At 44.0% G+C, this 16,063-nt stretch overlaps 1 protein-coding gene across 1 annotated transcript in view; it reads right to left on the bottom strand.

The window, feature by feature from the left end:
- Nucleotides 1–16,063, bottom strand: part of EPHA4 (EPH receptor A4) — a 104,803-nt gene that overhangs the window by 88,350 nt on the left and 390 nt on the right. The window contains exons 2-3 of the mRNA XM_041475715.1: nt 15,368–15,435; nt 10,383–11,046 (exon numbers count right to left, since the gene is read on the bottom strand). Of these exons, the coding sequence (XP_041331649.1) occupies nt 10,383–11,046; nt 15,368–15,435 (732 nt within the window). The remainder of the gene's footprint in view (nt 1–10,382; nt 11,047–15,367; nt 15,436–16,063) is intronic.

Here is a 16,063-nt window from a genome sequence, read left to right as displayed (position 1 = left end):
GCCCCTTTCTGGAGCTGGCCAGCCACCCTCCTTGGCAGAGCTGTGGCCGTGCTCCTTCCCCTTCTGCTCCTGTGACTGTAGGTGGATTTTGTTCTCTTTTCTCTCCCAAATTAAAGAATCCTAAAGCTACAAATGGGTGCTTTCACAGTGCCCACAACCCTTTGAGCTCACTTTCCCAAGCTATTGGGTGTGTTGAATTCAAGGTTACCAGGTGCATTAATTCTGGGCACATTAAAACTGGGCACCAAGAGCACGTCTTCAAAGAGCCACCTGAAAACTTTAAGGTGAATCAACTAAATGGATAAAGGATCTGCACAGGGATAGATTCAGATGAAAAGGATGGAAACAGTCTTGCAGGTAATTAGTGATGCACCTTCAGTTACACATATGCTGACTTCACCCCTTTAGCTGATTGCTTTCAACTTTCTTCCCCACATAGAGAAGCCTTTGAACCTCAAAGCATGACAAAACTGTGCATTATCAGCCACGTCTGTAGGCATGTGTGCTGCATTCAGCACCCACTGAAATGTCATGTCCAGCCTAAATACTTGGATCCAGTATTTTACCTTGTATGGATTTTTGGAAGTAGTCCAAATTTGGCCCAGCCTGACAGAACTGCAGCTGGGAGTAGCAGAGGGAATGGGAACGTGCCATGGGAATGACTTCAGCAACAAACCACAAAAAAAGTATTTTCACATTAAGTGTAACTATTGCTACTCTAAAATTAAATATTACCTGGAAATTACACTCATTAACTGCTGAGTCCTTGATTAATGAGCTAGTGGAGCGCACATAGGGACCTGGTCCTGATTTCAGCTGTCTTATTAGCTCTACCCTGGACACTACTGATCACCACAAAAAAAAAAAAAAGAGAGGCAATCCAAGAACTAATTACAAGTGGACAAAATGTGTCAACCTAATAACTGTGTTAGGGTACTTCAGAGATTAAGGGAAGGCTGGCAGATGTGCAAGATGCAAATACTGAAGCCACTAAAAAGAAACAGCAACAGAACTCTGCTATCTTCTGGTATCTCTGGTGAGTGAGACCGCAGGATGCCTCTCAAGAACTAGTCTCCATTTCAGAACAGCTCCAGAGCCATTTTGATGAGCGCAGTCATCTGTTGGTTGTTGCAACAGGGGTGAACAGAGGAGGAACCCTGTGCTCCCGCACTGCCCAGGCAGGGGCTGTGTCTCAGGGAGGAGGAGGCCAAGGCCAGGGAGGGAGGTGTGGATGGCGAGCAGCAGTCTGGCAGAGGGAGCCAAGGGCAGGAGGAGCCCCGGCAGCTCCCGGAGGGGCACTGCAGGTGTGCGGGCACACGGGCTGGCTCACGGGGAAGCCAGAACCACCTCCTGCAGTTTGTTGGCAAACACAGCTGCATCTGAGCATCTCCTGCTACGCTTCTCCAGCAGCCACTGCCTCCAAGCATTTCTGTGAAACGGCAGGGACTGCCCACACTCCCTCTTTTTAATTGGTGTTTACTTGTCTCTTCAAAAAGGCCAAAGAAATCTTCTACGCACAGCAACTAAGTACAACAAAACTCAAGCATCAGAAGAGGAGTTCAGCCAACTTGTGCCCTACCATTGATCTCCTATTTCTCCCTCCACTTTCCTTCTAATCCTGTTTATAATTACACAAGCTGTCTGATCTTCCCCAAGCTATCAATTCCCTCAAATCCATTTTCAAATCACCATCCTTGAAAGAGCCTGGGCACCAGATCAAGCAGTCTCAGCTTGAGGCAGCCCAGGCCGCTGCTGATGGCTCCCCTGAAATGCCGGGGTGCAGCTGGCCAGACCCCGAGCAGGGGCTGCCAAGACCCAGCCCCAGCAGAGACCAGGGGAAGAGAAAGTATTGATCCGCTCCTTTTAACATGCTAACTTGCCCAGTGTCTGCTTAGTCATTGCCAGGCTGGACACTTCAAAAGGAAACTGTTTTCAAAGCAGCGATGTCTTTTTCAGCAGCAGAAAAACTTAAACTGAAAACAAATGAATTCGAGCCCAAAATTCACAGAAGGACTCGCAGGTATTCTTCAGCTCCCCAGACAGAGATGTCTGATGTATGGAAAGACATACTTGTTAATTAGGGTTATTAAAATGTGGCCTGGCAAAAACCCTCTGGGATTTAAAAAAAGATAATCCACACCCTCTAAGTGCACACTTTAATATAAAGATAGCCTGTATTTGTATCAAAAATATTCAGCCATAACCTCTGGAAGTGTTCCATTGATTCCCCCCCACACACACTTCTTAGGAGAAGAATAAAATGTATTTAAAATTAAATTTCTGTAATTCAATTTCTGTAATTCAGCATCAATACTGGAGAACTTTTTTTGGCTTTTCTTAGCATTGATAATGGGGAAAATAAAGGCAATTGTTCAATCCCTTCAGGCCGCCGAGAACACACAGGGAAGGCCAGACAAAACCCTCGGTGTGACAGGGACATTATTGAAGTATTTCGGGAAGCAGCGGCGTTATTGACTGACTCCTTTGCTACCAACACTCGCCTTTCAATCACGGGCTAAATGCAAAGTGAGGAATGGATAAAATGGCAGGGTTTAATTAATGATCTGGGCAAGTACTGAAATACGTTACATTGCACAAGTTTTGCAGGCAGAACAGAAATCAATTCAGTGTTTTGCAGCAGTTTTGTGGCTTGCATCATGCTCCTAGGAAAACCTGATATGAGCTATGAAAACCAGGAGTGCTCTCCAAGCTAAGGGAGATAACGAGCTGTAGTTCTGACACACAGCATATTATCCTGTTTGCAAAGACAGGAGAGCCAAAACCTTGAATTTCCCTTGAAATACATGTTATTTTCCAAATGCAGGAAGAGCTTAAGTCACCAAGCTCAGCCTGCTCCCTCTCTGGACCCTGCCCAGGACAGCCCCAACCCACTGAGCGCAGTGCCAGCTGCACCAGCTGTGCCCCTCCACACGCACATGCCCAGGCAAAGGAGGGAATTTGGGATGCTGCTGACCTCTAACCCCCGGCTGTAGGAGACAAAAAGCTGCAGAGAGAACAGGCAAATGGGGAGAACTGACTATCAGCCTGACCTTTGCTCTGGAGCAGGCAGCAGCATCACAGCAAACTCATTCACAGAAACAAGGCATGAGGAGATAACACCAGAAAATACAAGCAAAATGGAACTAGCTTCCTTGCCACTAAATTGTCAGCTTTATGGGACTTCATGCTGAACAGTAAGAAAAAAAATCCAATTTGCTTTGAAGCACATTAGTCTAACATCCTAATTATTGTTTACATTGCCATTTGCCTTCTATTAAGAATTGAATAATTACCCAGTGCTCCATAGTTTAAAAATACAAGCAAACAGGATTATCTGGGTAATTAAGACACTGTACTGCAGCTTTGTAGTGTGTGGCTGTACAAAGCTTTCACATATACAAGCAGAAGCAATAGGTATTGATTGCCTTAGCTCAAATGATGTTTTAAGGATGTGTAAGATGGGTCCCTCATTAGGAAAAGGTGAGCAAAAACTTTTGACAAGTGAGCAGGGGCAGAAGGTATCTGCACATTCATCTACATTCAGCCTTCACTCTGGTCTTATCTCAGTCACAGACATCCTGTGTGCCTCTGGGAAAGTAACTCAGGCTTTATTCCTCCATGCTCTGGCTGCTGCAGCACAGGAGCATCCTTCCTCCTCCTCCTCCTCCTGCCCAGGACCTGCCTTTGCCCAGGCTGCTGAAACTGCTGCCTGTCCCAGCCTGAGCTGTGCAGCAGCAGGCCCCCAGTGAATACAAAGCACACCTCTTTCAGTGGGTTTGTACAGATCAACTCAGCATTAGTGAGATTTAAACACACCCATCTAAGGGAAGTATAAAAAGCAGACCAGCAAATGGGTTTTTTTTTCTAGGCATCCATGACTAAATGTGCCAAAGCAAATACCAACTGTATAGTATAGCTTTTTTTTTTTTTTTTTTTGCTTTTTTTCCCTCCAAACCTTAATAGCCCATCCATATTGTACTTTGAACAGCATGACCTCCCCTTCTGGGTGACTGTTAGGACAAAAGCAAAGTTTTTGCACGTTCCTTTGTTGTTTTAAAGAGCCTTTCCTCCATTTAATTATGCCACCAGGTTTCACACTGCGCAGTTTACTACCCCTGTGAAATTACCTTCAAGTTAAACACTAATTGGACATCCAACAAAAATGAAAACCCCCCACAACCATGTTTTTCCTTCTGGTTTCTTAGAGGATGTAGCTCCAACACGATCGGGGTCCCAATTTCATACCACTGATTTATAAAGACACAAAATGAAAACCAGTCCTTTAAAGAAATACAGTACATTCATGCAGCATGTGTTCTAACTTATATCAATAAACCTTTCAACAAATCCATTCTGAACAAGCCTGTGTTTTGGGAGCATTTAATGAGCCTCAGCTTTATTTCAAGCCAAAGGCAATTTTAAGTAAAGTTGAAATAAAGAAAAGTTAAAAAGAAAAGAAAGCCACTAAAACCAAAAATAAAATAAAATATGGGTACTCGTATAATCATGAGGCTTAAGAAAGCAGAACTTTTCTCACAGATTATTTTCATTCAATAAATAAAGACAGCAGAGCATTTCTGCATGTTTACTTACCGAGTGCTGGGAGCCCCTTTTCACCACGCTATAACCACGGGCCAAGGCCAGCCCAGGCAGCAAAGGGGAGAGCACTGGCCCAGGCCTGAGCAGGTACTTGGCCCAAAGCACAGAAAATGTCAAAATGTCATGCTGCTTTTTCATGCCCTAAGTGCACACTTACAGCCCAGAGGGGATCCCACCGCCTGGGTGGAGGGAACCTCATCGCCCCCCCAGCTGAGGCTGCAGCTACAGAAGAGCTTGGTGACCGCTGGTGAACATCTGGAGAAGAACTCTGCAGCCCCTCCGGGCGTGAGGAGTGGCACTGCCACACCCAGCCATGGTTTCAGGGGTGGTCAGGTGCGAGCACAGCACTGTCACACACACCAGCTGGAAGGGAGCTGCACACAACCAGCCATGGTCAAGACATGAGGAGCACACTGAGCAAATATCACACTGTCCCTTAAACAAAGGGATCAAAAAAAAAAAATCAAACCAGAATTCATTTGCATGAAATCCAAATCTTTTGAGCTCTGCATAAACAGAAGAAGAATCTGGCTGGCGTTTCCAAAGGAAGCTCTTATCTCCTTTGTGAAATGGAGAAATGGTGCTTTGCATGAGGGTGTATACAAATGATGTAAATGAGGAATTTGCTGCATGCAAAAGGCAAAGCGGCCGACAGCTGCCAATCCCCATTCACAGGGAGAGCTTCCCTAGTCTCTAGCAGGAGGAAGGAGAAGGGAACCAACATGTTTGCTTCCCAGGGAGGTGAAGCAGGCTCTGAATATTCATAAAATGGCCGTTTAGTCATGGGAGTGTTAATTGTCTCTGATTCACAAAACTGTGTGACCTCACCTGCTCCCTGCAACATATGAAAAGGATGTCACATAATGGGAGGAAACCAGATAAGATATTTATCTCACAAGTTTGGGGGGCTTTTTGATGAAGTCTCAAAAGACCTTAGAGTACTGCTGAGCATTTCTTTAATGACTACCCACAAGCACAATAAAGACCAAGCTCAGTGGAGCATATTATTAGACAGATAATAACCCTTACCCAGCCAAGATCTAAATACTGAACTCATCACACACTGGATGAGTTGTCTGGAAAGTTTTGGGTTGCCTTTTTTTTTTTTTAATCCTAAAAGAGCACACAAACCAGAAGATGGGCTGGAAGTCCCACAAAAGACTACCCAGACCTACCATGAAATCCATTACCACCACAAAACTCATCTGGCTTTGATTGTGAGGATTGTGCTTTTCACCAGTAACACACAGAATAAAGACCAGATATTGCTCCCCTGTGCAATACTAGCAGAAATCATGTCAGAAATTCAAAAAGAAGCAGTCACAGCCTTGTGAAGGGACAATTGTTTGACAACTATACCTTGACTTCAGAGGAGGTCGGGCAGGAGAAAAGCAATCGAGCTCCTGCAATAATATTTAAATGCAGATTTTGAAATCCACCAGGTGGTACAAGAAAATCACAGAGGGAGTAACCCTTGGAAGATCTATTGAGCTACATGAGAACATAACATAACCAAATCAGCAGAGAAGAGAAGCAACTAAATTTGGTTCAGACAGACTGTGTTTCAGTATCGCTCCCAGGCCCCGCCTGTAGCTTCCGTCTTCTCAGCTCCTTTTAAAACGTAACATGTTGAGTCTGTGCATTTTTTCCCCTGCCAAAAATAATCAACCTGAAAAAAAATCCTCCTGAAATCTCAAATCTGCACAGTCTTAGTCACCCTTCTGATCACCCTTTTGTGCAGACAGACTGCACATCAGTGCTATTTTGACAAAAAAGTTATCTATGACTAAAATGGTAAAGTACACACAAATTACATTGCTTCCCCACCCTTAAAAAACCCATCATCCAAGAATCTTATCACAGAAAAACATATAATTAGACTGTACACTTCTGATGCAAACTGAACTGCTGCTTTCAATGATCACAGCCATTCTTCAAAGCCTCCAAGATTAAAAGAATCTTATCATTCAAATTATTACTTCTTAGGGATGCTCTTATCAAAGTTCGAAGGAAAATTCTAAAAACAGCAGTGATATGAAACCAGGACTGAGCCATATTTTAAATGACACTGGATTTTCTGCCAATTGGCCAATTCACAACTCAGAAAAAGCAAGTGTAGATGAAGACAAAGCTGTTGGCTCTCATAACCTTTACAATATCACAGTAAAAATCTCAACTGTCTCACATATTTATACTAAATGGCAGGTCTAAAATTGAGATTTGTAATTTCACAGCATCAAAATCATCACAGATGGCTACAGTCTATTGCTTCTTTAATCTGTCTTTTCTCCCTTCCTGCTTGTTTTCCCCCCTCCTCCTCAGAGTTAGAAAGATACGTGTTTTATCATAAGGAAATCATAACTAAATCCAAACCACATTTTAATAATGTGTAACAAAACAATTTACATAACAATGATGTCTACAAGTGAAGTTTAAAATTACTTTATGTCTCAGCTTTGCCCTAAAGCACTAATTGCCTTAGCCTTGAGATGTGCCACTATTTGGGAGAGTCATCTTCCATCAACAATATTCCACATTCATATTCTCCTAAATGGATAGCCACTAACACAACATTTGAAGGAGAGTTAACAGTAGTAGAAACAGTAAATTGGAATTTTTTTTGGCATCTAATTTACAGCTACAAGTTAATTTGCAAGCAAAGAATCAGAGCTCACCTAAAATTTTTACACATCAGGACCAATTCTGCAGAACTACCACCATGATACACCTGTGAAGCTTCCCAAATAAATATGGATTTAGTACTTAGCTCCTTTTCCTTCCTGTCCCAGGTTTTTGCATATATACATACACACTTATGGATGTTCAGTAAGACAATCATCATCATCAATAAAATGAACTGGGAAAAAATAAAGCAGTCAGAGAAAGGACAGCTTCTTGTCATCATATTCAAACACCTCCATACCACCGACACAAATTTTTAAAAATCCCATTTGAGGTCAGAAAGTCATTAACTCCCACTACAAGAACTTTAGATGTGAAAAGGCTTTCCATTATGCTTCCCACACACACATCAGAAATTAGGCAAAAGAATCTCAAGGAAAACGTATTCTTTAAAAACTGGGAGGATGAGTGAACTTGAAGCAGCTTGCAGGACAACCCAAGGGCCAGCTGGTCTGTCCCTGTGGCAGGGAGCAGCTCCCAGGAGAGGACAAGGAGCTCCAACACAGACTGGGGATCTCCCAACAAGTGCAAAGCCCCAGTCCACTGGCCCAAACTATTCCTGCCTACTGAGCTTTTGTTAAACATTTAAGATCTTAATCAATCCTCACTCTGACCCTGGGATCACGGGGGAAGATGGATGAGGAAACGGACAACCTCTGACCTCTTGTTGTATTTGTCCTGCCACAGTCAACCTATTGAAAAACAATTGAGGTGGAACCTGCTCACCAGCTCCTGTCCCAGACCAGAGCCCTTTCACAGCTTTTCCCAAACTCAGTCTCTTCCCCTGCCCCCAGCCCTCTATATCAAAACCACAGGAATCCTCCTCACTTCATCCTCCTCCTCCCCTCCAAAAACCTGTCAGAGCAGAACATTAGCTAAACGATTAAGTTAAGAGTGGAAAGAAAAGGGGAAACCTCATTCAGTAGTGTCAAAGGCCAAACTGCTTTAACAGCCTCACTGGAAACTGGAGAGAACTGCACAGTTCTGGTGAGCTTCATGAATTCATCAGGAGGAGCTTCCCAGTTAACTGTTCTGGCTGGAGAATGGCAAATGCGAGAAAAGGAAACCACAAGTAACAGCTGATGAAATGGGTTTAGCACTTTCAATTATGTGCTGGCTGGAACGTTCTCAAAATGACTAGCACAGGCCAACTTCACTCTGGAGAGCCCAAGAGACAGAACATTTCTAACACCTTTGTCAATATGGCATCACCTGATCTCCCTTTTAACTGGGAAATGGAGAATTGGGTTTCCTGAGCCCAAACATCCCCAGATGCAGCTGAGAGCCTTTAGGTAAGCTGACAGTCATCCCCAAGGTCTAGTCCAACACTACAAAAATGAACTTAAAAAGCATGCCACTATAACAACTGCCCATCAGCAAAACCTCAAGAGATTTCCCCCAAACAACATGAGATTTGTTGGACAATTAGCTCACCACATCTGGGCCACTGACACTGAAAAATGGATGATCTGTGTCAGTCAGAGTGACCCAGTACTGACCTAATAGGCTTTAGGAGAAAGAGGAATCATCTCCATGCAATAAACCAATAAATGCTTCTCCACTTCACTTCCTCCTCTCACAGCCCAGGCTGGTAAGGTGTCAGTTGTTGAAGTTATTGAGCTGTGAGAGACTAACAGCATCTCTCCAGCCACCAATGGCTCCCCCAGCAGCACCCAGGCAGTGCCACAGGTTCACACACTTGGTGACAAACAGGCTTTTGAGTTTTCATCTCACAGGATGGAAAAACCAACAAGAAAAACCAGCATTTTACCCCAGACAGGATGCCCTGTCATTGTGTAGCTCATCTTTCAGTCCTCTGTAATTTCAGCCCATGGCAGTTTTGTTGCCACAATGACACATTAAGCTTCTGTCATAGAGCAAAAACTCAGGAAATTAAGGCTGAAGTTCACACATAGCAGTTCTTTCCTACCAAAATATAATTTTAATGCGTAATAATGAATTTCATATTGACTGTAAATTAGCATTTAAAAGAAATCAACTGGAACATTCAAAAGACACCATTCTCTCAGGGGTCCATCACAAAAGCAGCCAGTTACTTGCTTTGCTAACTTGTTCTCAGTCTCAAGATGATAAAAATGCTCTAGTAAAAAACACAGCAAGAAGATGAGGCAACTGATTCCAAAGAACCTTTTCTAAAAACATGGCTCCAAATCCCTGAAGGAGCTAAGCACCTTCAATTCAGCACCCAGCAAAATTAAGCTCACTGACCTGTGCAAGAAACCATTTAATTTTGATCTTAATTTATGCTTACATGAGCAAGACTTTCAAAGCAGAGGCTGAAGATATTTTATTTATAAACTGTCTTCTCTCCTTCCCTAACCTTCTACAGCTTCTTTATCCAGAAAAGGAAGGCGAAGAGAATATAGGTATTGAGGTTTTTTCTTTTAGGCAAATCTGTCTTTTATACAAACTTTAATCCCTAATTCTGCAGCACACAGGATAGTGTGTGTGTGTGGGAGGGTGGGGTGGAGACTTTTAGCATTTCTAAGAGTATCCTAGCACCTCTATTATTTAACTGACAATAGAGACTCTCTGAGAAATGAAAATATTTAACAAAGGCAGCAGTGTCAAATATCAAAGGGTATTTAGTGCTAAAAATTTGCGACAAGTAAAACACCAAAGATTTCCACTTCCTAAAGTGGGAAAGTAATCCAGCTAAAACTCCTGTCCTGCCTCCCAGACTGGTTCTTAACCTACTGCATTATCCAAAGCCAACTTTGCCAGAATTTCCCGTGTTTAACAAAGTTCTCTTAAAAGATTTGTCTCTTCAAACAATGGTAGCTCAACTGCACTGCTTTGCAGTCATCCACATTTTGGTGACTATCACAAGCCAAATCAAATTTAGGCATCTGCTAGAAAATGTGTTTCACCTTCTGCTTATTACAGCAGTATCATTTGTTTTGCATTATATAATTCTTAGCCTTGCCACCTGGAGATATTGGACTTCTTCATTAAACCCCTCTGTCCCACCACATCCCACAGGGCTGCTAATCACTGGCTTTAGTCCATTTACTCTCATCTCTGATTCAATTATGCATTCCACTAAGCCCTAATGAACAGTACAATATGGCTCATCCTACCTTGGCATTCTCCGTTGCGCTCCTCGTAGCCAGCATTGCACAAGCAGTTGCCAATGGGCACCAGCCATTCGCCATCTGCCCCACAGTACATTTTTGGCACATCCTTCTCTTCCGAGTTGTTGACACAGGAGCCACGAACCTCCACCAGAGAGGAGGTGTCAGCCCCAGTAATGGTGTCTGGAAACTGCGCCAGGTTCCGAACCGTCAGCGGGCACTTCTTGTAGAACACACGGACAGAGACCAAAGCAATGCAGGCACCGACGTCCTGGAAAGCCAAATAAAACCCCTTCTTGCTGAGCGGTCCCACATCCCGGATCTCTGTATTCAGCTTCATGATCCTGTCGCCAATGTCCACCTGGGTGAAGCTCTCATCAGCAGCAATGGTGTCGATCTTAGCAAACTGGCTCTCGCGAATGAAACGCTCTTTATCGTTGTTGGATTCGTAGTAATAAAGGTTGAAAGTCTCCTTGCAAGTTCCCATGACGCCCGGCAGGCTGTTGCAGTCTCTGAGCGTGAACTTGATTTCAATATAAACCCTCTGAGCCCCCTCTCGGGGAATCCAATCAGTTCGTAACCAATTGTTCTGACTGGGCTCCATCACATTGCAGACTTGATAGGTGCGGATAGGAGTGTTCTTCTCATCCATGATGCTCACTTCCTCCCACTGCAGCGAGGAAAAGGGGGAGAAAAACACATCAGTATTAACAGGAACAACAGAGCTTCACAACAAACAACATGCACTTGTTCCGTTATGGGGAAACGAACAAACAGACCAAAAAACAACCCAGCAGACCAAGCCATAGCCAGGACTTCAACCACTTGGACATTAAAGGAAGCATCTGTTCAGGAGAAACAAATTCCAAATCCCTCATGCCTCGAGGAACAAGCATGTGCTTTAAGGGCCCTCTGAACCAATCCAAGAGCACTCCCTCGACTGACTAGGTTCAGTCTGTAGAACACTGCCTGGAGCAGGGCTACACACAGAACTTCACAGAGCAGCACTGCCCTGCAGTGTTTTCTCTGCAGCAAGTATCTCATGGACCCTGCCTTGCACCTGGGAATATCCAACAGGTGACACAGCACAACTTAGCCACGCAGAAAGGCTGACAGCCACATTTCAGGCATCACTACCGCTTATTTTCAAAATTCTCCAGCCATCTCTTATTATTTCTCTAAGCTGCTACTTTCCTGGGCTACCAATATCCCAGCCAGGCTCAGTAAATTCTGCTTTGGAGCTGGGCAGAAATAGCTGTCTACAAGGAACTGGGTCCTTGACTTGGGTAGCTCTTAGAGAAGGAAAAACAGGTAAAGAGACAACATCATCAGTCTACCAGCAACATCACCATAACTTTGTTATCCAAATAGAGTTTCTTACTAGTGGGAAGGTAAAAAAAGGAGAAGTACTACACATTTTTTCTGGAGGAAATGTCAGGGAACAGCTAAATTCATATTATCAAAATCCCAAAAGGGTTAGCAGAGAGGGAAAGTGCTGAAAGATAAGGATAGCAGCATTCTTCAGAATTGTTACACCCCTCAAATCAAGTTCAGGCATCTTCAGAAGTGCCAACCAGGCAGCATGATTATGAAACAACAACAACATGTGTAATCCAGGGTGGGTATGGAAGGAGGAGATCAGGAGTTCAGCAGAATGAATTCAGAAAAGGAAAGCACACATACTCAACAGTTTGGGAAAAAAAATGGTCAAAAGTATTGTCATAGACAGAAGAAAGTTTATCACAGTGCTGCACTGGCAGGTAGAGAAAGGAAAGTAGGGGCATTAGGAAAAGAAAAGTCTCCAGAAAATAAAACCAGCAGAACCATAGCATTTCAATTTATATTATTAAATTCATCCTTCCCTATAACAATATTAGATAATGATATGCTGACTAGGTTTGCGAGCTTATACAATGAAGCATATAAAATTATCCTTAGAAAACAGTAATAACTTTAAAGAGACTTCTCAGAAGTGCTTTTCAAAACTACTGAAGCCACAGCTTAGATAAACAGAAGCCTTCTTAAGATGAAGGGGCTTCTTGTATAATATCCTGCATTCTTCTCACAAGGATTGCTCTTATGCAAGTGATTTTTACTTAAAAAGCTTCCAGCTTAGCTGAATCCGTTTATAGAATGACAGCAGTTAGCACCATGAGTCACTAGGAGCAGAAAGAATAATATTTTATTTGCTGCCTAGAGATAACTGCAAATTAAAATGAAGGAGGGGGGAAATCAATACTCAGCATGTCACTCCTTTCCAGAGAAAAGGAAGAAATAAATCTTAAAAAGCCATCTATCAATGTAAAGTGTAACATGTTGTTAGTAAGAAGACAGACTTGTTTAATTTAGAGCACCACAGAGCTAGTGCACTGTTACAATGTTGCCTTTATGATCCATCACTTTCCATTCTGCTTATCTTCAGATTGCCTATGCTACCAATATTGTGTGTGGTACAAGAGAAAGGAAGAAGCAGAGGGAAATAATACTTGTTGATGGGATTTCCTTTAGTGCGTTTACACAATGGAGGATGCTGCTAGAGGATTCAATAGCGAGACCGCTGAGGTCAACAGACACACAGCAACTGAATTCAGCAAGTTTTGGATCGTGTTCTCAACACACCCATCTGCTGACCAACACACAGAGGTACAGAGCTGGGCTGCTTACTCCATTAACACAAATGCAAAACAAACCCAAGTGCATCTTTCTGACAGAGCTGAAAATAACGACAGCCCAAACTGTCCAGCCACTGTAAATGACTTGTGACTCTAAGTATGTGGTCAAAGCTGTAACTTTTTGCTTTCAAGCTGAAATTAAATGTTATAATTCAGCTCTTCCCACAGTTTAATGATGCAGATTAAAACATTCTGGGCACAAAACCTGCTTTTCAACTGTGAAATGCAAGAGTAAATCATTAATTACATTTATAATGCAATTCATTAATTCCTCTGGGGCTACTATATGGCTAGTCACTGCTAAATGACTAAATCTGTATCTCCAGCTCTTCTTGTCCACACAATCCTCACACCCCAGGAACGGTGTGGCTCAGATCTAGAAAAATACCTTTTTTTAAACAGACAATAAAGTATATACAGTTAAAGAAAAACACTAAAGGACAAATTCTTCCCAGGAAGAAAAAGGAGTTTGTTTCTGCTGCTTGAAATAAATCTGCAGCATATGAAGTAAAGTAAATGCTTTCCAAGCACTCTATCTCAGAAACAGACCATGTACTCTTAAATTTTTCACTACAGGCTTAAAAATAGAACACACATATGTAGGTTTAGTGAAACGAGTCACGTCCACAATAAGAGCACACATTTTTCCTTCTCAAGCTTGCATGGCACTTTCAGAAAAAGCATGTGGAGAAAGGGGAATCCAACAGCCATTAATAATACACAGCTGTCCTCTGATCACTGATTCCACTGCCGACTTATTAAAACTTGTATTTTAGGTTCTGTTGGAATATACAGTGTAGATATCCCTTGGAGAGGTGTCTGAAAGACCCCGTCTCATTAAGCGACATTTCCAGGGTGCGGGATTAACACGGGAGCCCGGCTCTCCCCGAGATAGAGCTGTGCCTTTCCACGCTGTCAAAAGATGAGGGCAATTGCCTGCAATCAGCGCTGAACGTGCACCGTGGGCGCTGCCAGAGGCCTGCCAATCACATCCCCCCTCTCTGAAAAAGAGTTTCGGGGACAGCACAGTGTGCTCAGGCGGAGCACAAGGCAGGACTGTAGTCAAGTTCACCCAGAACAACAATGGGGGAGCAAAACAATCCCCCATTCTCCCATGTTATGGTTATTCACAGCTTATGCATAATGCATCACCAGCCACGGCAGCCTCGGATTCCTTCCGCTCACTGCTGTTTCCTTAGCTCTGCTTCTTCTAATTACGAGCGGGAACGCACACACAAAAAAAAAAGTAAATTTGTAGGTTCCTGAAGAATCCAGTGCTTTGTTGTGCACAGGTCCTGATCTTTCAGCATTTTCCTTTTTCAAACACTTTGACTTAGTTACTTCTGCTTAAGGATTCCAAGCTGCTTTTACACCTTTAATATTAAAAGGATTTGAGATTTTTTTTTTTACGTTCACGTTTAGTGCGCATTGCTGGCATTTTTACTTAATTTGTTCATATGAAGAAAGAAAAAGCCTTTCTAATTGTTTATTAAAACAAAGTCCCATGAAGTACAGTCTCCTCCAGATCCCAACAATTCCAGAGTCCAACATTCGAAGGAGTTTCCCAGAGAGGCACTGGGCACCCTGTAGGTCAGGGTACAGATGAGGGAGCAGCAAGGAACATCCAAAAATGTAAAGCTAAACCAAAAATTAAAGCTACCTCGTGTGCAGCTCTCTAAGCAAAGGGACTCTAAGCCCAGCAATGAACCTCTTAACGTCATCACATCACCACTGGGCAGTGCATTCGAGCAGCCCTCTGCTCAATAAGATAATTGTAAAAGTGCATAAAAACAAACTCCAAGGAATCACAGTCAAGAACTGGGTGCTCAGTTTATCTGTTCAGAAACCAAAACACACGATGTTTACACCCTGAAACAGGACAACTGTCCCATCACAACAAAAGGTCTGTCGCGTATATTGATCCCCACTCCTTCATCCAAAAATAGAACAGCAATTGCCCTGAACATCTCCCAGCCGAGACAGTCCACAGATAAAATAATAGCAGTCACGAATGCCAGTTCAGTCGGCAGATCACATTTCTTGTTGGTATTTCAGTTTTAAATAGGCATCTAAGCCCATGCCTCAACCAATCTCTTAATTCTGAAACCTCTTTTCTGCCCTTTTGGTTTCCACTTATTCCATGACAGAACTATCCAAAGGGAGTATAGAGTTTCTCCAACAAAGAGTAATTCACTTGGTAAGCCAGGGAAGAAATCTGACCTCCTCACCACAATCAACAATAATCGAGCCATTAGGACTCTCTGAAAGTTACTAATCACCCCCTTTACCCTTTTGATCAGATAGCGGTTTAAAACTTACCCCTCCTTCCAGGGGACTTGCTATCCACCCCAGTTCTCCCTGAACTGATCTGGAATCCAGCAAGGTAACTGCAGAAAGGTACAAATAAAAGAGATTAAATTCCAGCTGCCAAAAGGCAATACTAAAATAAATTGTTTACCTGAACGTTTCCATATGTGCGGAGCACATCGCATCCACCTTCCACTCGAAACGAAATGTTATTTCCGAACGCGCCAATATCTTAGAAACACTTCGAAACTCTCACAGAGAGAAACATACATGGCGTGTTCGTTTCTCGGCGCACTGGAGCCGCTCGGGGCGCGGAGGGCAGCGGCGGAGTCCCGGCACACCTGCGAGACACCGGAGCGCCTCTCGCAGCGCTGCCCCGGCGCTGGGCACCGCACCGCCTGCCGCCCGGGACTGCGCCCGCACGCCAGCGCTGGGCTCAAAGAGGGTACCGAGACCCCGGGAGCACGGCCAGGCACCGAGAGATCGGGCACGGCTCCCGAGGGGACCGGCGCCGCACGCCCACAGCGCGGGACGGCCGCGGGCTTCTCCCGCAGAGCCGCCGCCGGACCGTCCCGCAGAACGGGCTGAACCGGGGCCCCGGGGAACGGCGCGGAGCCGCCGAGCGCTCCCGGGAGAACCGGTTTCATGAGCCGCCCTCCCATCTGGGGCCGCCCCGGCGCCGCTGGCGGGAGCGCTGCGGTTCGGCGG

The sequence above is a fragment of the Pyrgilauda ruficollis genome, unplaced genomic scaffold (genome assembly GCF_017590135.1).
Source record: "Pyrgilauda ruficollis isolate IOZ18807 unplaced genomic scaffold, ASM1759013v1 scaffold36, whole genome shotgun sequence".
In the NCBI taxonomy this organism is placed as follows: Eukaryota; Metazoa; Chordata; class Aves; order Passeriformes; family Passeridae; genus Pyrgilauda; species Pyrgilauda ruficollis.
This window is presented reverse-complemented; position numbering and strand designations above follow the sequence as displayed.